Source organism: Lichenostomus cassidix, chromosome 3 (genome assembly GCF_008360975.1).
Source record: "Lichenostomus cassidix isolate B80296 chromosome 3, HeHo_3.0, whole genome shotgun sequence".
Lineage (NCBI taxonomy): Eukaryota > Metazoa > Chordata > Aves > Passeriformes > Meliphagidae > Lichenostomus > Lichenostomus cassidix.
The window spans coordinates 16,498,541-16,520,807 of record NC_139483.1 but is presented as its reverse complement, the minus strand read 5'-3'; the positions used below and the strand labels follow the sequence as shown (position 1 = coordinate 16,520,807).

The 22,267-nt window shown below is 42.8% G+C and overlaps 1 protein-coding gene and 1 long non-coding RNA gene across 3 annotated transcripts in view; both read right to left on the bottom strand.

The window, feature by feature from the left end:
• ENAH (ENAH actin regulator) overlaps window positions 1–2,874 on the bottom strand; it is an 88,786-nt gene extending 85,912 nt beyond the window's left edge. Inside the window, exon 1 of one of the 2 annotated variants that reach the window (XM_085054690.1) lies at window positions 2,501–2,874. In XM_085054690.1, coding sequence (XP_084910816.1) covers window positions 2,501–2,505 — 5 coding nt within the window. In that variant the 5' untranslated portion in view covers window positions 2,506–2,874. Of the gene's footprint in view, window positions 1–204; window positions 284–2,500 lie in introns of those variants that run through there. The other variant, XM_085054692.1, reaches the window with a different exon arrangement.
• Window positions 2,875–6,710: 3,836 nt separating this feature from the next.
• The window catches only part of LOC146439165 (uncharacterized), a 29,514-nt gene continuing 13,957 nt past the window's right edge, over window positions 6,711–22,267 (bottom strand). The window contains exons 3-5 of the long non-coding RNA XR_014851230.1: window positions 13,414–13,481; window positions 10,381–10,508; window positions 6,711–7,206 (exon numbers count right to left, since the gene is read on the bottom strand). This is a non-coding gene — a long non-coding RNA (uncharacterized LOC146439165). The remainder of the gene's footprint in view (window positions 7,207–10,380; window positions 10,509–13,413; window positions 13,482–22,267) is intronic.

Sequence of the window (22,267 nt, the reverse complement as noted above, 5' to 3'; positions counted from 1 at the left end):
GGAAAACCAGTTTGCTTTTCGGTAACTGACCACACAATCACCCAGACAAGATGTGAGATGTTAACACAAAATCATCAGAATTAGTTTAGGCTCATGATGGCTGAGCCTAAAGCACAGGAGAGACACTGAGGGTGCTTTCCCCCTCCCCCAGCCCAATTCATCTATTTATTTTTGTGTTCTTTGGAGCACCAACTGCATACTTACCTGCCCAAAAGCAATGGTAGAAGGCAGTTTAGTCTTTCCACAAGACCATCAGTATTGTGCCAAAAGTATGTTTTTAGTATTAACTGCTAAGATTTAACACCACCTGCGAACAGAGGAGCTGTATATGAAACACTGGTCACTTGTCCCACTTACCCTGCTGTTCCTCCCCCATCACACCTTGCCTTGACCAGCAAATACACACTAAAAGACATTGCCTGAACAAAACACAGCATGAAGATATTGTTTAAACATGTTTCAAAAATATACCATCAACCATAGTCTAAACAAGTCCAAAGAGAGAGCGTGCAGTGAAAGCTTGCCATTGTACTGGAGTCGGACCAATTAAACAAAACTGAGTGAATTTAATAGTGCTTCCATAGAGAGAAAATACTTCTTTAACCACATCATTTTCTTAGCCTGTGTAGTTTAATTGGTACAGCTTGTTTCTTTTTTCCAAAGGGTTGGAACCAAGCGTTCCTGAAGTCAGATTCCTTTGAAACACCCCATGACCACTCATCAGAGCGACCCTCCAAATCACAACTGCACTTCCCTCTTACCAGCCTGATGCTCTGCAGGCACGAGCAGCTAGAAGGCTTCAAGACCACTAATATATTCATTTACATTTACTCACTGCTGCAAGTCAACTGTTCAAGCATCTAAATAAGCAACCTAAGGGTAGGTTCAACCTAGACACTTTCCTGTTATGCTGGTTAAGAGAAATACTTGTGCTCCCTCCAAACTGGCACAAGTCCTAGCACACATACAGTTACATCCGTGAACAGTCCTGCTGCTCCAGCTCACTTTGCTCAGCATCACCAGCACAATTCAAGCACTTTCTGCCAGCAAAAAACCCAAACTTACACGGGGCACCCCAAGATATTTATGCCAAGTCTTGCTCGATTAGTAGCATTCATTGTGCTAAAGGCTGTCAAGGTAATTAAACAGAACACCTCTGCTGAAAGGATCTGGATACGAACTGTAGGTTTTCCAAGCTGTAACTTTTCATCTGGGTATCTGACTTCTACATGAGCAACATGAATAACTGAAAATAAATGATCACAAGACAAAACAAAGCTTAAAATAACGTAGGACATAAATACCTACAGTTAACAAAGAAAACTAGAGGGAAATACAGGAACACAGTTTTAAACAAAACAGCAAGGAGATTGTTCCCATGCTTCCTGCTGCAATGTTACCCTTCCCACTGAAGGTGCACTGAAGAGGGAACCCTCAGAGTACAAAAAATTTTATTAGGATTTTCCTGTAATTTACAAGGAATTCTAATGGCTCAACAATTTCATGCAGCAGAGGAATTTGCCGACTTTGATCATGCTAATCTTGCCGGACCTCTACTCCAAAGGACCTCACGACTTACGGTCGTGTTTTAAGACAAAGAAGGTTCATATCCAACTGCAAGGCAGACAATAACTTCCAGGCGAAAAAAAAAGCAAGGCATGAGTAACTCGTTTCCCCAGCTGTCTGAGCGAGGGACAGGCCTACAGGGAGCACGGCGTCCCCGAGCAGCCAGAGCAGCGCTCGGGCCACCGAGCCGCATTTCTCACCGGGTCCTGCACCAAGCCAGGAAGGAGATTATGGACACAGAACAGGCGCTAAAAGCGAGCCGGGGGGAGGATGGCGGGAGGAAGGGGGGACGGGCCAGGGAGGCAGAAAATCGCCTTCAAATGAATGAGCCGGCGGGGAGCGGGAGTTCCCGGCGGGAAGGCGGCAGGCACCCACCTCCCTCCCTGCCGCCCCCAGCCGCGGCCACCTCTGTGTTTACATCCCAAACCTCCGAACGCGACACTTTCCCGGCAGCCGAGAGGGGGATCCCCTCCCTCCTTCCCCCCCGGCGCCTCTTTATTGATTACCGAGGGAAAAGCCCAGCTGCTGCTGCAATGCAACACGCGCCGGGTAAGGCGGAGGGGAAGGGGGGGAAAAAAATCACCAGCGGCAGAGAAAGAAAGGAGCCGGGCGCCCGGGGCTCACGCCGTGCCCGGCCCGGGGGAGGCGCCGCAGCGGAGCCGCCCCCCGCCCCGGCCCGGGCCCCGCCGCCGCCCCCCGACCGCAACTTCGCCGCCGCCGCGGGGGGACGGGGACGGCGGGGCCGCCCTTCCCCCGCCGCCACTAACAATGGGCCCTTCCCCCACCGCGGGGCTCCCCTCGGCCCGGCCCCCTCCCCCGCCGCCGGCCGATCCCCCCGGCTCCCCTTCCCCTTCCCGTTCCCGGCCGTGCGCCGTCCGAGCCGGGGGGCGCGGAGCATCGCCCCCCGCCGCCCGCTCCGGAGCCGGCCGCTCACCTCATGGTGCTGCCCGCGGTCGGGGAGCCGCTCCCGCTGCCTCGCTCGCCGCGCTGTCTCCCCCGCCCCGCTCCGCCGCTCGCCGCGTCCCCGCAGAGCGAGACCCCCGGAGAGCGAGACCCCCGCCCGGCAGCGCCGCCCGCCCGCCCGCTCCGCCGCTCCCTCCGCCGCCGGGCCGGGCCAGACCACCGCGGGGAGCCGGGGGTGGGAGGGGACGGGAGAGGTGGGGAAAAGGGGCGGGGAGGAGCGAACCACCGCGCGGGAAGGGCGGGGGGAAAGGAGGAGGAGGAGGAGGAGAACGGGCGAGCGGGGGGAGCGCAGGGGCGGCCGGAGACACCGGCGGGGCTGGGGAGCGGCGGGGGGCGCGGGAGCGGCGGGCGGGAGGAAGGAGGGAAGGAGGGAGGGAGGGAGGAAGGGGCGGGCGGCGGAGGCCGCGCCCACCGCCGCGCTGTGCCCGGGCGGCTCGGTGGGGCTCGGCGGCCCGGCGCGGGGGTGGCGGGGGTGGAGGGACGGGGCGGCCGCAGGTGAGGCGGCGGCTCCTCGGCAGAACCGCCCGCCCGCGGCGGCTCCTTCTCCGGCGGCCCCGGGAGCCGCCCCGGAGCGGAGGGGCGGGATGGGCTCCCGGAGAGCCCGGCGGCTCCCGGGGTGTGAGCACCTTCACCCATCGCAGACCCTTGCCGTTCCGCGCTCGGCCCCGCCGCTGCCTGCACGGGGCTCTGTCCGGCCGGGAATGCTCGCCCGGTGCAGCGGTGGCGGTGCGGGAGGAGCACGCAGCCCCTGAGCCCCCCTGCCCGAGCTCGGCAGGTACCGACAGGCGACAGCACTGCGGGCAATCGCCCCTCGGTGCCCTCGGAAGCCAGTGGCCTAAGCTTTTCACAGGAATACGGAAATGTTATTTCTGCGTCTTTCGGCAGCCCCGCGCTCGTCCTAAATGCAGATTTACGTTCTGCTTTCGGTACCCGCAGCGGACCCCGAACACCGTACAAGTAACTTCAACCCAGCTCGTGTTCGGCTCCTTTCTGTCAGCTGGCGAATGAATACCCGTTGTCTTTCGTCTCGGTTAAAAGAAGTGATGAGCAAGTGTCTTTGCAATTTCCAGTGCCGTTAAGCCATCTTGGTGCTTTTGCATCTCCAATTTCATCTTTCCCTAATGAGTGTTTTCTAGGGTCTACTTATTAAAAATGTACATGAGAAATAAATGTGTAAGCATCTTCTTTATAAGTGTCTAGACTTCTAGATATGAAAAGAATTTTAAAAATATATATGTATTTCTGATGCAGGTTTCACACATTTAAGGGTTTTTTTAGCATGAATCTCAACTATTTGACACCATACATACACCCTCTCCCTTGATCAGTGAGGCAGGGTCATTCACTGTCAATTAATGGTGCCAGTAGCACAGTAAGAGATGAACTAATCGATTTTTTTAAATGGACAATTTTTAGAAAATACCAACTCGGGAGCAAGGACAGGCTCTGAAACTGAAGCTAATGAATAGTTTAGTAAGAAAACATGTTTTTACTGGCATAGGGATGATGTCAATGAAAATGTTGCAGTAGAGGTGAATCACAAAATGCAGATGAGTAATCAGATGAAAAGCAGCATCGTGGTCTTAAAAATTAAGTGTGCACCTTTGACAACAATGCAAAGAGAGTCTGAAAAAGGGGACACAGTTGCATCTGGTAAATAAAATTACCTTAATTGCTTCCAGCAAATGATGAGGACTCTAATGACTGACAATGGACCTCAGTTCTTAAGGCATAATGAATTTTATAAGATCTGGGCTTCCTATCACCAGAACATCCTCCAAATAAAAGGTTTGGAATGAAAGCCACTCTGACAGTGAAAAGTCTCTTGAAGGCAGCCAAGCAGAAATGTTAAAATTGGTGTCTAATATATCTCTGTATCTATATAGATACATCTAAGATGTATGTCTAATGGGCTTTAGCAGATACATCAGTAGAAGGAATGGCAGAGACAGTCAGAAGAAGGAGGATTTTATTCTGTTCTATAACAGAAAAAATCAGGATCATAATGTGACTGTCCTGATGCAACTGTCTGGTCTTATTAGTCAAACCTAGAAGAATTTTGACTGTGACAGGTATATAAAAAACACTGAAAGTATGCCTGGGCTCCAGGTCTGCCTGAGAGGGAATGAAAATAGCCAGAAGCTGTTACTCCTGCAAAATAACTATTATCGCTATTTGTGTTATATTACTTGGTGTTCTTAGCCAAATCAGATATGGCCATAGCTGGATTTCTCAAGACCTACTCAGTGGTACAATAGAATTTGTAAAAATGCCAGAAGTATCATTTTGCATGCTGGCATCGCAGATGTCACCAAGTGCAAAGTCATTTTGGACGCTAGCTTAGTCAAAAATCTCATTGAATTAATCTGCAACAAAATACTAAATCTGCAGTAACTCGTATTAGCAGCTACATGAGGAGGAGAGGAGCCAAAATTATATAGGGCAGAAATCAAATTATAAACGTTGAGTGTCTCTTTCTTTCCAGGTCAATTTAGTGAGGTTATTGTCAAGAAATTAAAGTAGTCTAGCAGAAGAATGAGTTGGTGTTGTGTACATGTTTAAGGCACTGAATTATGCATTGAGAAATCTGCCTGCTCTCGTAGCGGACCGCGTGCTCTCAAGCTGTAATTGCTTGGTGTGCCCTGTATCCAAGTCACTTGGTGTGGCTCTGCTGTCACCTTTCACACTGATAGGATCCTCCAGCAGCACAGCATGGATGCCAAAGCCCTTTACATCCTGTCCCACTGCTCTCCCTTCTTCTGGCAACGACAGAACCAATGTGGCAGAAAGCCTTCTTAGCTGGTGGTGTCACACTAATAACCTGAGGCCTGTGACAACCTACAAGGCAGAGCCATGTAATGGTCCTTCTAGTCTGTGTCCTAGGACTGTGTTCATGCCCTTCTTCCTCCAGGTCCAAGAGGCTCAGAATACCCCAAAACCATTATGCATTCTTCTCTCTTGCTTTTTCTGCTGCTCAGCTGCCACTGTAGACTGGAATTCAGATGCTTCCAAAGGCTAAGCCAGCTCAGGTTGAGCAGTATGATGTGCCTCCTCTCCAAACAACCCGACTAATGAAGGCTTTCTGAATGCTACAGAAATGGCTCACCCAGGCATAAACCAGAAGAGAATGTGTTCCTGTCTAATATCGGCCAAATGCAAAAGGCTTGGCAGGCTACTGCTGAGTAAATCCAGCTGATTCCATCGCATCTCATCAGTATGGATCACCCTTGATACAGGGTCATGAGGAGGATGCATGACTAATGCTCTGGAGACATTCAGGGAATCCAAAACCTTCAAAAAGCAGAATAATCCTTCCTCTCACAGTGAGATTTCCCCCATCTTCTCTGAAACAATCTCCCACTTTCCAGTCTTTGTTTCTTTGGAAAGGAAAACGTAGCTGAGATCTTCATGTGTCTCACAACAGTCAGAGTCCTAGGACAGCAGCTCCTATGCAAGATCACTTTGGCCTTCTTCGATGACTGTAAATAGCATAATGCAGGATACAGTCAAAGAGGTTTCTGGAGCAGGGGAAAATTATTTTTTCTGGTGGTTTTGGCTTTTTGAAGGTTACTGTTCTTTTTGCTTAATACATACAGAGTTTGGGTTTTGAGTATGTAAGAAAAGATATTTTATTTCACTTGCTTGGATAATTTTCTATAGAACTAGTATAGAAAGAAAACACAATTTGCTATATAATACAAGTGAGAGAATTGCAACAACAAAGCATGAGCTTTCTCTCTGGAGATAGTGAAGGGCTTTCCAAAAATGGTGGGCTAAAAGAAAATAGTTCTGACAGTGTGCTTCTGCTAGCATTGAAAATTATCAAACCAGAAGTGAATTAAATAATTGAATATATTATTCTCATCACTGATTATGTTAATCTAATTTATAAATACATCTTTTGCTCTGGTCCAGACACACAACTGATGCCGGAACCAATTCTGTGAGGTCATGGTTAGTCGAACAAAATGAAGATCCAACTATTATATAGATAGTTAAAGTATACTGGCTAGTATAATTCTTCCTGTCCTCTCCTTGCTTTCCCTCAACCCCAAGTCATTTTCAATTTCAGGTTGCCATGAGTCAGCCGACTGCTGAAGTGTTGCATAGCAGACCATTAAAGGAAATGCTTTCAACTAAAAACTCTTAAGTTTTTTTTTTTATTTATGAAATTACACAGTTTTTCCTATCTGTCTTCTGGGGAAGGGGGAGTAAACAGTCTCTAAAATTCTCTAGGAATGCTAAAATAAACAATTATTGGCATGACTCAGCAGATAACAACAATAGCCAAGAAGGTCTTTTCTTAAAGGAATAATATTTTAGTTCTGGTATAAAAAGGCAAAACAACATCACCAGAAAAGGAAGCAAATCTTTTGCTATCAAACACAGTCCTTTGACTCCTAAAGGTGAAGCTTTGTCTTCCTACCAGCATACCCTACTCCTTGTTAAACAAGTAAACAACTCATAGATCTTCCATCAAGCACCTCCAAAGAGGAACGAAAACAGCAGCAGAAGCTTTCCACTGTGCTTCTTTCCACCAAGGTTCCTAAAAGTGCCCCTCATACTGTCAAATAGCATCAGCATATCAAACCACAAGCCTCTGTAGATGTGAGTTGGGAGTATGGTATGTGTCTTTCAGGCTGTTCCCAGTAGACTCAAATATTTAAATGAAAATTCCTCGTATAAAAAGAGATTGTTTTTTCCCCTTAGGTTTGTCATGAAAAGAATTTGTATTGTGCTGTAGGCTATTCACTGAGGGTTGAAGTCTCTTTTTGTGTAAGTACTGTCTATCAAGTGTAAATCGATGCGTTGTGTACTTAGTGTAAAAATGCTTTTCTGACACTCAGATAAATTATGATTGTTATTCTGACCCTTGTCTTTCATTCACCTCCACTCAGTTGCTGACTTTTGTGGTTTCTGAGATGAAATGTTGATTTAGGACCAGTGCAATAGACGAATCTCATCTCTTCCTTTCCGTCTAATTTTATACTCTTATCCCCTAATGGTCTTATTTGCCACCACTCTGCATTCTTTTTACGCATTACCAATAAAATGTATTCATTATGTTCTTCACTCTCCCTTGCTAATGTCTTAGAACAAATTGTACTCTGCTGCTTTATCTTTTCCTGGAGCAAAGTCCAGGCACAAAGCTGGCCCAGGATTCAGTTAAGATTGTTTTGAGCCATCTTTTCTTACAACTCTAGATGAATTATTCTCTGAGGTCCTCAATCACAGCCAAGGATTTGGGCCGTTATTAATTAGTTATTATTAATAATTGTTAAGTGCCTACAGTGCACTTGTGGCATAAAAAAGGGCAGGTTTCTTGCCTAGAAGAGCTGTATATGGGATGTCTACACTGCAGTCTCCCATGTCTAAGTTTTAAAACACTCAGCTGTTACTTACCTGGTGCTCAGTGCACACTGCCTAAAAGTGCACTGAACTCTGCAAGCAGCTTCTACAACCCCAGCAGAGGTTTGACTTCCCCAGAGCATGTTCACTGCACTATACCCCTTCATTCTGCCTGAGATTAGGCAGGCAGATGCCAAAGGAAGTGTTGTAGCCTTTCACTTGGAAGCCTGTACTGAATTTCACCAATTTAATGCTACTTTGCACTACCCTGGGGTTATTTTACTCAGACTCAGTTGCAAATATGTTCTGTATTTTGTCCATCTCTCTCCTTTCTCCTCCCTTCTATTTTAGATGAATGACAACACACTCACTATTGCTGGTTAGTTTTCATTCACTGCAAAGTTGGAATAACTTACTATGGAAGTACTGTCCCAGTTATAGATGAATGACAACACTTTTACTATAGCTGGTTAGTTTCCATTGACTGCAAAGTTGGAATAACTTGCAGTAAAAATAATGTCCTGATTATAGATGAATGACAACACTTTTGCTATTGTGAGTGAGCACCTGTGGATTGCAAAGCTGGAAGTAACCTACAATACAAATATTGTTCCAGGAACAGTTGCAGCTTAGTCAGATGATAACCTTTTTAGTCCTTTTCCAGCACTGCAGATTCTGCTTTCTGGCAATAGCTATAGCCAGTTCCATAATTTGGATTTCAAATTTAGTAAGTGATAAATCATGCATGAGACCCAAAATACACAAAGCAGCAGTTGCAAAAATATTCTTCCTCAGTATTTTAGAAAGAACATCACAAAAATTTTTTGCCAAAAGAATTAATGTTTCTATAAAAAGATGTGAAGAAATGAGCTCTTAAGAGATTACAACACGAACACATGCCATTATTATTACTATAACTAGTTAGAAACTATTTCAAAATGTAGATATACTCTATAAAATCAAAAACAAGGAATTCCTTGCAACTGGCCCTAAGTCATGCTTCCAGGACTAGGGATCTGTATCTCAACCGTAATCACTCTCTCTGCTGAGTATTTATTTATTCTGCACTTCCTCTGTTAGTTCAGCTCCCCTGTTTCACAAATACAACCACATAAACAGTGATGGATTTTCTCCAGCTCCTTCCACCCTCAGACAGAACAGAACCACCTCGTACCCTACTTCCTGTGTCACAGGTTTATTTCTAAACAACTCATCCTGAGTGTTTGACACTGACTGGCATGCTGCAGTCAGGAATTCAGCTACTACGGTCAACTGACTGCTTTCCAAGAATGTCACTCATTAAAAAGTACTACATTCAAATCCTTGCTGAATGCTGGGCTTTCTCACTGGTTAAAAAGAAAGGATTAATCTTCTGGAGAGAGTAAATAAATAGAGGTAGGAAAAGACCAATAAAAATTCCCCACCAGGCTTTTTCCAGAGTTTAAGAAAAAACCCCTTCTACTATCTGGAATACAGTTCACTGTCAGGAAGTCCTTATTTGTAAAACTTCCCTTGTTTCTCTTAGGTTTACAGTGTCTAGACAAATTCTATCTTCCCTGTTTTTTTCTCTTCAAAATAGCTGTAAATTTTATCACAGGTTTCTTCAGACATCAACTATCCCTAAAACATCAACTGCTCTCTTGTCACTAAACAAGATTAGCCCAGTTTCTCAAAGCTTCCACTGACATTTTGGGGCTGTGTTCTAAGCTCCCTCCCATGTCTCTAGTCCTGGGCACAAAACTAATGTCTTTATTCAAGGTACAAACAACTGTTCTTTGCTTCTGAACACAGAAACAGAAATCATATTTCACAAAACTTTTTCCACTAGAGTTGTTGTCAGTCTAAAAGATTCTGTGGATCTATAATAAAAGACAGGTAGCACCAATTCTGTGGAGACAGAATGATTTGCAACCCTAAGGGATGCTCAGACAATAATTTTATTTAATTGTCATTAATTGTCAATAACATTTCTAACCTTCCAGTTGTGAATAGAGGTCATTTTGTGCAGTGAAATTACTCTTCTAACAATGATCCATTCATTCTGCTGTGACTACACCAGTGGGTGAAGGGGAAAAGCCAGATTTTTAGTGTTTAAAATTATTATTATTATTATTATTAAAACAACTGTCTGCAAAGAAATAAAACACTTTCATTGCTTACCTGTTCATGATTTAGAATCATCCTAAGCTGGTAGCAGCCATAACCATCAGCATCTGATAGGGTTGGTCTATTCATAAAATGATCACTAAAATCCTCCAGGAGCTCCTGGACAAACAAAAAAAGGAAGCCTACAGAGAGTGGAAGCAGGGACAGGTAGTCTGGGATGAATATAGAGAAACTTGTAGCCAGGGATCAGGTTAGGAAAGCCAAAACCCTGATGGAATTAAACCTGGCCAGGGACATCAAGGAGAAGAAAAAAAGCTTCTATAGGTGCATTGATGATAAAAGAAAAACTGGGGAAATTGTGGGTCATCTCCAGAAGGAAATGGTAGATCTGGTTACCTGGGACATGGAGAAGGGTGAGGTCTCAACGATTTTTTTTGCTTCAATCTTCACCAGCAGGGCCTCCAGCCACCCCAACCAAGTCACAGAAGGCAAAGGCAGGGACCTGGGGAATGAGGAACCACACACTGTAAGGGAAGAACAGGTACAAGAGCATCTATGGAATGTGAAGGTGTACAAATCCATAGAACCTGATGAGATGTATCCATGTGTCCTGAGGGCACCAGTGGATGAAGTGGCTAAGCCACGATCCATCATATTTGAGAAATGGCAGGGGGGTTGGAACTAGATGTTCTTCAAGATCCCTTCCAACCCAAACCATCCTAGGATTCTGTGATTCTATGAATATGAGCTGATGTGTTGGTAAGAAAACAGACAAAAATGTCAGAAAGATGAGAAACCCATCTCTTTCCACAAGAAGTGACTGATAAGGTGAAAAATGCAGAACTGAATGAGACTCTATGCAAGTTTGCAAGCCTGTTCCTAAAACCCAGCAGCAAGGGCAATCCTGTGTGCTCCTTTGGAGCAATGGCTGAGAACAAGAGCAGAAAAAGAAATGGGGTTTTAGCAAAAAGGTGGTGAGGTTATAATGCTAAAAAATTGATAAAGGCCTGTATGAATTCATCAGCATTTTTCCTGAGAAATGAAAAGTCATTGATCTACAAAGGCAGGGAATGTATTTAAAAGGAATTATCATATAATCACGTTTCATAGACCATTATTCTAAACCCAATCCCAGAGAAAATATAATACCAAAGTCAGACTGCCATTGTGGAGGTGGGCTTTGCATTTATCAGTTTAATTTTGGTTTTAAGACCGAAGAAGGCCAGTTACTTATTCTGATAAAGCTGCTATGCATTACCCTTCCATCTCTTACCTTCATCATGAAAATTCAAAAGGAGTTTTAAAGCAGATACATTACAAGATTCATTTGACAAATATCATAATTCACTTCACGTTCTTGCCCATAATCTGGAATAGATGGAGTGTCTGGAGAACAGCTGAAAGTGGATATGTGCCTCCCATCCCACCAAAGCAATTCCTGCCTCATAATGGTCGTTTCAGGTTGACCATGCTTGTGGTAACTCAGAGCATACTGGAAGCTGCTGCAGGCTGTGCTTGGGATGGGAGAGTGGCTAGGTAAAGCTCAGAAGATGAACTAGCCCAGGGAATCCCAGAGGATTTCATGCATGAATCAGATCATGTTAGGTCAAAGAACACCACAAGAAGTGTTGCCTTCAAACCTGAACAAAATGGGACTAAAAGCATTGCTTTGGAATCCTGGTCTGTGACTTGTACAGAGATGTAGGAAATTTCACCCTAGCAAACAAATTCTGGTTGCATTCATATGTTAACTAAGAAAGAGGTGTTCTTGCCTCCACTCACATTTGTATTACTGAGGAAAGCCCAAAGCTATTGATTTTTTCAGGAAGATCAGCCTGCTATAGGCTGCAGGAAAGTCTTGGACACAGGAGTTCTGCTTGAGCACAGCTGAATCCATGAGCTTTCTCTACCAAGCTCTTTATTTGTAGCATTTTCAGGCAATTTTTAGAATAGATCTTTTAACTCATAGAAATAAGCAAATTATCCTCATTATCCCAGCACTGCAGTCTCACCCAGGACAGTAATGCTGGTTCATGTGCCACACAAGTACCTGAGCATGTTCTGTCTGTGTGAGTTAACCTTTAACACAAATCAGCTCAGACTCCAACCCACATAAACCGTGACCTTACAACAGGGCATTTCTTCTTCCCTTCAGTTTCAAACAGAGCAGCTCATCTTTTCATTTACATGAAGATCTTTTACATCAATTACATCTGAATTTTATGCTATAATTAGGATCCCTTTGCACCAAAAAAAAGTGGTTCAAAATGCATTAATTAATTACATTAAATAAGCACACAAGAGACTGCCTCGCATTTTTTGCTCCTCATCTAAGAATTCTGTGAAGCCAGCTGCAATTCACAAAATCACTCAGCTTCACAAGCATTTCTCCCTCAAATTCTTAGACCTTTTGGATATCTTACTGGTTTTTGTGAGGTCTTTCAAGCAGCCATAAATGTGTTTCTCTTCCTATATCCCACTGTGTGTACCTTTGCTAAATCCTTCACAACAGGTTTTCCTCAAAAGCTGAGAATTTTCCATAGCTGAGGTTTTACCTACCAAGTTCTGCAGACAGCCTCTCCTGAGATGCTGACCTCACTTGTTCAATGATTTCTCTCCAGCTACTGCATTCTTACAGCAACTGGACAAAGGAGCTCTGGCTGGCTGTAAGAACCAGGGAAAGGCTTGTCTAAGTGTTTTCAGGGGACTTACATGTAACAGCAGAACATCCACAAGACAATTAAAAAAATTTATCTTGAGTGTCCAGGATTTTATCTTCACTGTCTCTTCTACTGTTGTTATGTAAAGAAAAGTTTTGTTTAATGTTAAATTTATTTTTATGGCTGTGAAACTGATAGGAGTTTTAGATGGGTACAGAAACTATGGAGTAATTGCACAGGGGTGGTCATTAGTAGAGAAAGACAGAAAGGAATTCTTAGTTGGAAACAGTGATATTCCATAATTCATCAAAATGCCAAGATTGCTGAATATTCACCTCAAAAGACAGATTCTTTGCTGCTATTTCACTTTACAATGGCTTGGTCCAAATGGGAGTATCATGCAGAATTCTGTTTTCCTGGATTCTGGTGTATATAGCACAGTGGAAATAAATGATGAAGTATCCCCATGCTCATCAAAAATAGATCATTTGCAAATCTTACTGTGAATCTTTGTGCAAGAAAAGGGAAGGGTTGAAGCTATGACCACATGAAACACAAATCATAGTCCATGTTCAGAATACCTGGCTAGCAGCACCCAAAAGGCTGGAGGGATAGATCTGCTAATGCCATGTACTGTATTTTCCCTCTGCGCTGCCTGTTAAGCTCCTCTGGGATGGAAGGAAAGATAATGGCAGCCTTTGGCTTCATGCCTGTCATTGCCATGACACTGCCATACGTTCCCTTCAACATTGTGTATGTCTCCCTTTACCTCTCAGCAGCAGCAGCATCAGTTACTCAACAGGAAATGTCTTGAAATAAGCCTTTCATTGGAGGAGTCTGCCAAAATGAAAACAGTTTTAGAAAGAGACAACTGATCTCCTAAACAGAAATAAATCTAAAATTAACTGAAACCAAAATCACATGTTTCCCCCCTACGCCCCCACCCAGGTCTCTGGATGTTGGGAACCTTAAGCTCCATTCGGAAACTAAATTAGACTCACAGTCTGAAAACTGACCTCAGACTCAAACTTTGGTGGAGTGGCTTGAGATGGTATGTTCTCCACTTACATATAAATGCACAACTTTAGATTCCCTGTACTCACAAGTTGTTTCCTAGAAACAAAATCTTATGATTTTCCATTCAATTAGATTGTGTATTTTAATTAATTCTCTAGTCTTTCTCTGGAAACAAATAATCAGATAGACATCTGCACTGTTCTAATTGACTTAAATAGAAATAATGAATGTATAACCTTTGGGTTGATTGGACACCTGGATTATTTCTTGCTGAGAAAAATAATACATCTATCTGCAAGCAAATTTTGGGAAGAGAGAGTGGTAATTTCATCAAAAAAGCATTAGGGAAAAAAGTGGCCTAGAATTACACACATTTACTGAGTAGAGCATCTACTCCATCCATGCTTAGGGCTTCACTTTGAAGACTGAAGTGAAACAGCAACAGTCTATTTCTTTCTGAGATTTCCATAATAGAGGAGAAGGGAGGATCTGGTCCATGTATTTAGCTATAGACTATTTAGGAATCCTAGTGTGTAAAATACACCAGCATTTGCAGTTGCCACCTTTATTCCCTCTGACAGAAATAATTCCACTGAATTTTTTTTCCCAGAGACATTGGGTTTACATTTCATTAAAAGGATAAAACTGTTGTTATGCCTAGAAAGCAAGAAGCCTTTCAAAAAAAAATGTACCTTGAACTAATTTTTACAGAATACAGACCATTTACTTCACAAAATTAAACTCCTGTACTTGGAAATTCATGAACAAAACACAAACCTCAGGAACAATTCCCATAAGGATTCATTTAACAGGCTTCATTATGTGGAAAGGGTATAAAGCAACCAAAAACCTAAAATGGCTGCTCGGCATTATATTGTTCTGTGGCTGCAAACGTGATTTACAACTATGCATTTTCTGCCCTTGTTTCTTTAGCTTAGTGCTGAATTATAAATGAACAACTGGATCCTGGCATTCTTCCTCTAGTTCGAAAATAAAATTAACCTGTTTGAGGGACACTTTTTTAACACATTCAGTCAATGAATTCTTTATAGGGAAATGCTTTATTTGAAGAAAAAAAGTCCCCAACCCCTCTCAGACCTTTCAGTTTTGCTCTTAAACAAAGAGTAAAGAAAGCTAGATATAAAACCAGGCCAAACAATTCCATGTCAGCTTGTTTGATGCAGTTCAAGTAACTGTGGATAACCAATTCACAATGCTTTGTGTGAACAAATATTTACGCAACAAAAAGGCAACTGGTTTGCTTTGGCATAATTTGAATGGAGACATGCACTAAATTTGTCTACTGATGTAGCTATTTGACAACACATGAAGTCTGCAAAATCACTTTCAGTCTTCCTGACAGCAAGGATCTTTCCGTCTGCTCAACACTTGTGGTCCATATCTGTTATTAAATAATGTACACAAATGCTGCAACAAATGAATCATAAATAATTACTGAGTGCTTTTTTTTTAATAGATGACGCAAGTCCCTGCCTCAGGGGCTTGCTGTCTACCTCAAAAATGGGCTAAAAAGATGGAAAATTATACACAATACCAGAAATTAGCAGAGGTCTGGCACTGCTCAGTACTAAAGGCTTGAGAGAAGACGTTGGTATGAAGGAAGAGGAGACAGAACTGTGAAGTTCAAAGCCAAGAGCACATTAACACTAAAAAGCCTTCTAAGTTTTACTTTCACACTGGGTGTGATCTCAAGACCTACTGGAGGGAGAATCACCTCCATGCAGGCAGCCAGTCCTTGCTGTATTTCGAGCTCTGTCACAGCTAGACCTGAATGTTCATAATGAAACAGATGCATATCTAGGAAGGTGTGACCAATCTAAGAGATGCTGTTGTGCTCCATGTTTGCAGGCCCCCAGCTGGGCACAGAGCTTGTCCTTGTGCCTTTTCCAAAAGCCCCAGCATGTGGCTGTGCCTGGCTCCGTGGGGCATTCCCAGGGGTTAAGGCAGACTGGTGGAGGCGACTGTGGGGCACTTTGCATCCTCTGACCACAGCCACCAAAATAGCTCCCGAGCTGTCAACCACAGCCCTGGGGACAGGGAAGGTTCTTCAGCTCTCTGCTTGTATTACAGGCCTGGATTAGGCTGATTTAGCCCTTTTTTTTTTTTTTTTTTTTTTTTTTTTTAGGTAAATAAGGCGTCAGGATCTGCCAACAATATTCCTCTCATTTTATCTGATCTCATAAGAATTATTTTTAGTAAGAACTGGTTTGCCCTGAAAGAAAGCTATTCTCTAAAAAAAGCTTTGTACACTTAAGACATATGGGACAGAAGGAAGCCTGCATCTAGCATTACTTTTTTCTTTCAGTCACCAGAAAAACCCTGAAATTGCCCTTTTTAGCAAAGAGAAAAGATAAATGGGTTCGTTCTGAATCAAAAATAATAGATATGTCTTGTGCCATTCTTGACAACCTTTTCTGTAGTCTCATTAGCTCACAGAACATGTGCACAACTCCTACCTCTGAGAAATTTACACAGGTGTAATTCCACCGAAATAACTGTTGAATAGCTGTAGTAGAATGAGAGCTAATTTTGTCACTTCTCTCACAAAAATTAATTGAAATAGATACTTTACAGAAGTAGCAGCAGCCAGTCCCCCTTTCTGACAAGCTTACAAGCACTGGAGACATTGCTTAGGGTCATCATACTCAGTATTTTGGTGCACAGACTTAGTGAATGGCATGCATGTTATGCTTACTAAGCTACTTTGGATAAACATGGAAAAAATCTAGTGGTGTAGTTGTCACAGACCAAAATGGTTTCATGTGCTATGTGATTTGAAGGGAGATTCCTTTGCTGTGTGTCATTTACCTTTTATACATTGCTGCTGCTCAGTATTTCATAACCATTCATTCTTTGGATGCCCACACTGACATTGTTATATACATATATGCATTAAAAAATGGGAACTGTGTGTTCTTACTTGACGTCACATAATAGTCCACAAACAGCTTTATTGCTCTCTACCATGTTTGGGAACAAAGGGAAAGGGATGCCAATGACGTGTGTCTCACAGTAGAACGATTTCCTTTTCACACTTGGAAAGCAGAGCTCCTCTCTTTTACATATGGTTTATGTACACATGCATAGCCTGGGGACATCAGAATCTGAGGGAAAAGAACTCTCATGTTTCATATGTAAATCAGTGACAGCCGTGGTCATGTGCTAGATGATAAATAAGCTGGCGAGGTGAAGTCAGCAAAAAACTTCCATGCTTTGATTTTTAACATCATTTCTCAAGCCATGATCCTGTAAGTCATGAGGATTTTTGAGCAGGTTGGGCCCTGTAACAAATTAACTGTTGGCATAACTGATACAACAGCAAACAGCATCCTAGATAATGAACTTCTTTGGGAAAAGAACTGCTTGGGTCTCTCTGGCATACAGCAGAAGACCACCTCACTGATGCCTGCCTTTCCTGGCACACCTGTAATGCACTCACCATGCCTCAGTCACTGTGAGTTCCTTGAATCCATTGACACCGCAGGGAGACAATTTTGATATTTAGAATACAACAGGAATTGAAGGTAATGTGGGATCTGTTTCTCTCTCCCATCCCCTGTGGCACTCTGAAACCACCCTCTGATGCCTCTGTGTCTCTGTTTCTGCCTTCATGGTGATAATTTCCCCATCCTAGGAAGCCTGAGAGCCTGTAAATGTGTTTAATGTGAACTGAGGTCTTCAGTTGCAATTTTCAAAGCAGACGTAGCTATTTTGTAGAGGAGGTTGTGACATTATGGATAATAAAGACAAGGCTTCCTGTAGCTGAGGTTTTTCCACTCTCCTTTTAATTCACTGTTTTCTTGCTGAATTACAGTATTCCAACACTAGCAAGTACTAATGATGACAGATGAAAGTTACACTGCTGGGTATCCACCTCATCTCAGTACTTTTGGATAATTCCAGCCAAAGTAACCCAGGCAAGAAAAAAAGGATATTGTATTGCCTTAAAAACATTCATATCCTTTCCTGCAGCACTCCTAGCCCATCCTTACTCTGAAGGAGGGAGGAATCCTGAATGCTGATGTCAGAGACATGTTTTGCTGTTTCTTTCACGAGCCTCTCAGTTTGGCCAAACCTCTGACAATCGCTTTTCAGTCATTCAGTAAAGAATGGGCAGCCTTGGGTTAAACTCGTGTGCTGTGAAAGAGACCTGAGTGGGAACAGAGGGAGCAGCCCTGTGACAAGAGATTGGGGTACCTGAAGTACCATGGAGCTTGGAAGCAAGGGAGCCTAGGATGAGGACTAGAAGAAGGAGCTCCTGGCAGCTGGAATATGGCAAAGGTGGGGACTAAAATGTGAAGCTGAAAGGAGACTGAGAAACAGGGATGGAGACAAGGAGATGTAAGCTAAAAAGGGGAAAAATTGAGACTGTAAGAAGGAAAAGCCAGAGGAAACAGGGAGTAAACACTTCAAAGTTGTGTTAAGAGCTCACTCTGTGTCTAGACAGGTTCCTCCCAGAATTTTAAATAGAACACAAAATTTCTGACTTGCAATATTTTTCTATTTTTCCTCCTGAGACCTACTGAAAAATGGATGCCTTTTCTCCTTGCAGCCTGCACAGGTGATGATACACTTCTGCACAGTAAGAGTTGTCTGTGAACCTCTGCTTCAATCTGTGGATCTGGAATTCCTTCCAATGGAACAAAGGGAACTAAATGTAGAAACACACGAAAGGAAATCAACTTTCCTTCCTTAAAAAGCGAAGAAATTCTTTGATATGCGTGTGTGTATATATATATACACACACACATAAACCAGTTTGAAGGGAACTTGTAATGTCACTGCTTTCAAAAAGCAGGAAGCACAAGAATACAACAATTGGAGCTCAACCATTGCTCATCTGCTCTGAGCACTTCCATTTTTATCCAGTCTATTTCCTACACCTCGTGCAGAGGTTCCTCCAAGTCATCTGGTGCGCCACGGTTACATCAGCCTTTTATTCTTAGGAAGTACTTGGGCAGTGGTAGTCCCTGAGTCGGAGATCCAGTCTTTTCATGGACAATTTCACAATCTGAAGAATCTGGACTGTAATTCCATAGCTGGAACTTTTCACTGCAGTGCTCAAATAGAATTCAACCAACCCCCAGCTTATCTCACTACTCTTCCTACTCTTCCTCCTTTTATTTTTTCTTCGCTCCTTAGGCTTTATTTCTTTTTTATTTTTTCACACTTTTTCAACCAAAAAATGAAAGTAGTCTATATTTCTCCATCGTTCTTTTCCTTTCCTCATTTTTTGTTTCTGTGCTTCTTTTCCATAATTAGCTCTTTTTTCTCTTCTTCATTTTTATATCTCTCTCCTGTCACAAGGAATGCAGTTTGAGCCTGGATCTTGCATTATCTTAATAACTATTTGAACCTCTGTAACGTCTTCAGACAACCACTATAGTTATAGGAGTTAAAACTTCTTTTTTTTTTTCCTATAAAAACTGATCCTAGGCAGCCTTCCAATTATGATATCAGTCTTGTAAGGTTTGCCTGAATTTGCTGACATCCTGAAAGAATGATCTCAAGAGGTGTATTCTCCTGGCTGAAAGGGCCAGCAATGACACATCACAGTCAGTCGTTAGCCTGCCCACAGCTGATTATTTTGAGGGTTGGAATGGTGAGAGGGGAGAGAATGGAGCTCCCCAAGAGGCAAGATCTGGAAACAGCTGGGATAAAGATGTGCAGGAAGGATGAGGGGGTTAGGAAAAGAAAATCCAAGGAGAAAAAGGAGGAGCTTAAGAGCCCAGACGCAGAAGCAGTAATAGCTTAGAGCAGAGATTTTCTTAGTGTGATGGAGAATAGGAAAATAAGAACTGATTAAATTTTAGTTATAATGTAATTTTAATCCATGAAAAAGCCTCCTGGTGGTATCAGTATGAGAGGCAGTGATAACTGGGGAGATTATAATGAAACACCATAGCCTGCCTTCTTTTCTCCTCAGCTCTGCTCTATCATCCTCCTTATCGATCCCTGTTTTCCCTGCCTAGACCTGTCCACCTCCTACAGGAGTTAACAGAAGCTTTGCCATCAACTCCAGGAGCAGCACAGTTGTGAATTATGACAAATTGAGGCCAGCCGTGGTAACAGGCTCACAGAAGGGCCAGTCCCACATCAGGAAGCATGGGATGTTTCACTGACAGTGTTAATGCACTGTGGAGCAATAAAACTACTGTTTTTCTGGCATGTTATAGAGCAACATGACAAAAAATTGCAGAATCCACAATATTATCCAACCCACAGTTTTCCACTGACCCTAATTACAGTTCTGTTGCTAAAGCTATGTAATTTGATTTTTAACAGCACACCAAAAACGAAGGAGCTCAGCAGTTCCCGAAGCAATTGCACATTTTGCTGGACAAATGTGTTTTGCTTCTGGTCAGGACTTAGGTGAATAATTAATTAAGAAATTAGATGTCCAAACATGTCTCCAGTTGGTCTACAGAACAAGAACAGTTTGCTAGGGCTGGCATGCCTGCATCACACCCCAAACGTTTAAAATTGATGGTAGCTCTTTTCTCTAATGGCAGGTGGTAAATCCAGTGGAGGCCACAGTGTTTTTGCACTTTCATTCCAAGTGCAATTTTCATCTCTCCAGAGATAACGAAAGGTCTAAGCACCACAGTGTGGTGGCACTCAGCCCTCGTACACATGATGTCAAAAATGTCTGCTAGAAAAGGAAGATGTCATTTTACTCACTGTGTGAATTCTTGTTTGGACCTTAAAGAATTTTGCCCTTCTCTTATTCCATACATGTGTATTTTTGTTTATTTTGCCATAGAAGTCCCTAATTTTATTTTTTGGTCTAATTTCTGTTGACATAGAGTCGTACACCACGAGCTGACTCTGACAGATGAGCATGGCTGTGGTAGAGTCAAGAGCTGCCTCCCTCAGCTAGCCTGGCCTTCTGAAGGAGGTTTCCACCTGATGACTGAGTGTGCAGCAGGAAGCCTGTGCTTCTACCTCTGCAGGGAAATCAGTGCAAACCTAGCCAAAAATCCAGCTGAAGTGAATGTAAGTAGATAACCAGGGTTGCCACGAGGAAACTGAGGTGTGACAGACTCTTTACACCCAAGGTAGCCTGAGTGGCAATGACCTCCAGCAAAGAGCAGGTGGGAAGCCATGGCAGCCACTTCTGTAACTGCTGCAGCAAAATTCACCAGAGCTCATCTCCCAACATGGAGTAATGTTCTTGGCATTCCTGGGAATCAGGCTTCCTCTGACTGAAAAGTAGCAAGGGACATGACTTTAGATTGTTACTGATTTTGTTTCACTTTCAAAGGCAGCAAGATTAAAATTTGGATTCTAATTATCTGCCCTTTTTTTTAAGTCACAGCAGCTAACTAATTCCCATCAGTGCTTTCCCTAAGATCAGAAGCAAAGCTGTCACTAAAATATATTTTTTCAATTCAAAGCCAGTCATACAAGTACAGTGACTAAGATGAATCAGTTCCATGGTGCTCTCATTCTGTGTTTAATAATAAAATAAAACCAAAAATTACTAATGAAATTCCAAATCCTGCAGGGTGTTGAAAATTGCAGACTGTTGTCTGAGCTTGCACTCTGACCCTGGCTTATGTTTGTCTGCTAAAGCACAGTAAGCACACATTATATTATAGAGCCAAGAAAACACACAATTAAACCAATACATTCAGGCAGATAAGACTAATGAAAGGTTTAGCTCTTAAAAATAATGTGCTCAGTAGAAGACAATCTCTTGAAGCATGTGGTATGTCTTAACATAATACATTTCCATGTTTAGAGCTTCAAAACTGCAAAATACAGACATTTATAGGTACGTGTTTCAAATTTAAAATAATCTTTCTGGAAGGAGCAGACAATATCTTTTTCTGACACACTGAAGGGGAATAATGTTCATTGTTTATGCATCTGCTCAAGCAGTGGAATTTTACATGGCTAAACTTCACTTCATCAGATGCATATCAGTTTAAATTAGCTCAAAATCCAACTCAACATTCATTTTTAGATTACAGTCTTCAGAGGAACTAATTTATCAGGGTGCCTAAATCCAGATGCACTACAAATAAGCCAGGAAAGACAAATAAGACTCTTGGCATAAAACAAAGGTGGGGGGGGGAAATGAATGTGAAAAAAGGAACAGCTTAGGGAAAATAAGAAAAAAACCTGCCAGTGGGAAGAATGCAGAGTTTCAGATTCTAGAACTACCCCACTTGGATTTCCTCATGTTCCACCTTCCCTCCAGCCCATCCTTTTTTATTTTTATTCTTTTTCCTTTTTTTGTCATTGCCTTCTGGACCACCTTTCCTGCTCACACTTATCAACTCTCCAGTTTTGCATTTGCATTCCTTCTTAAACCACGTCTCTCAGATAAACCTTATAAACCATTTAGAGCACAGTTTGGAATCACCAAAAAGCTTTAGGTGTGGTCTGAACAATGGTAGCTGACTGGGTATCCTTTTAGTTCCAAATAAGTACAAAAAAACCACCCCAAGAATCCTTCTGTCAGGTATATTGGTGTGCTGATTCTGGATTTGTAGAAGAGAAAAATTTGTAAAAGAGGAGAAAGTGAAGGAAAATTGAAATGTTTCTATGACACCAGTCCTGTCAAGAAACAGTGGCCA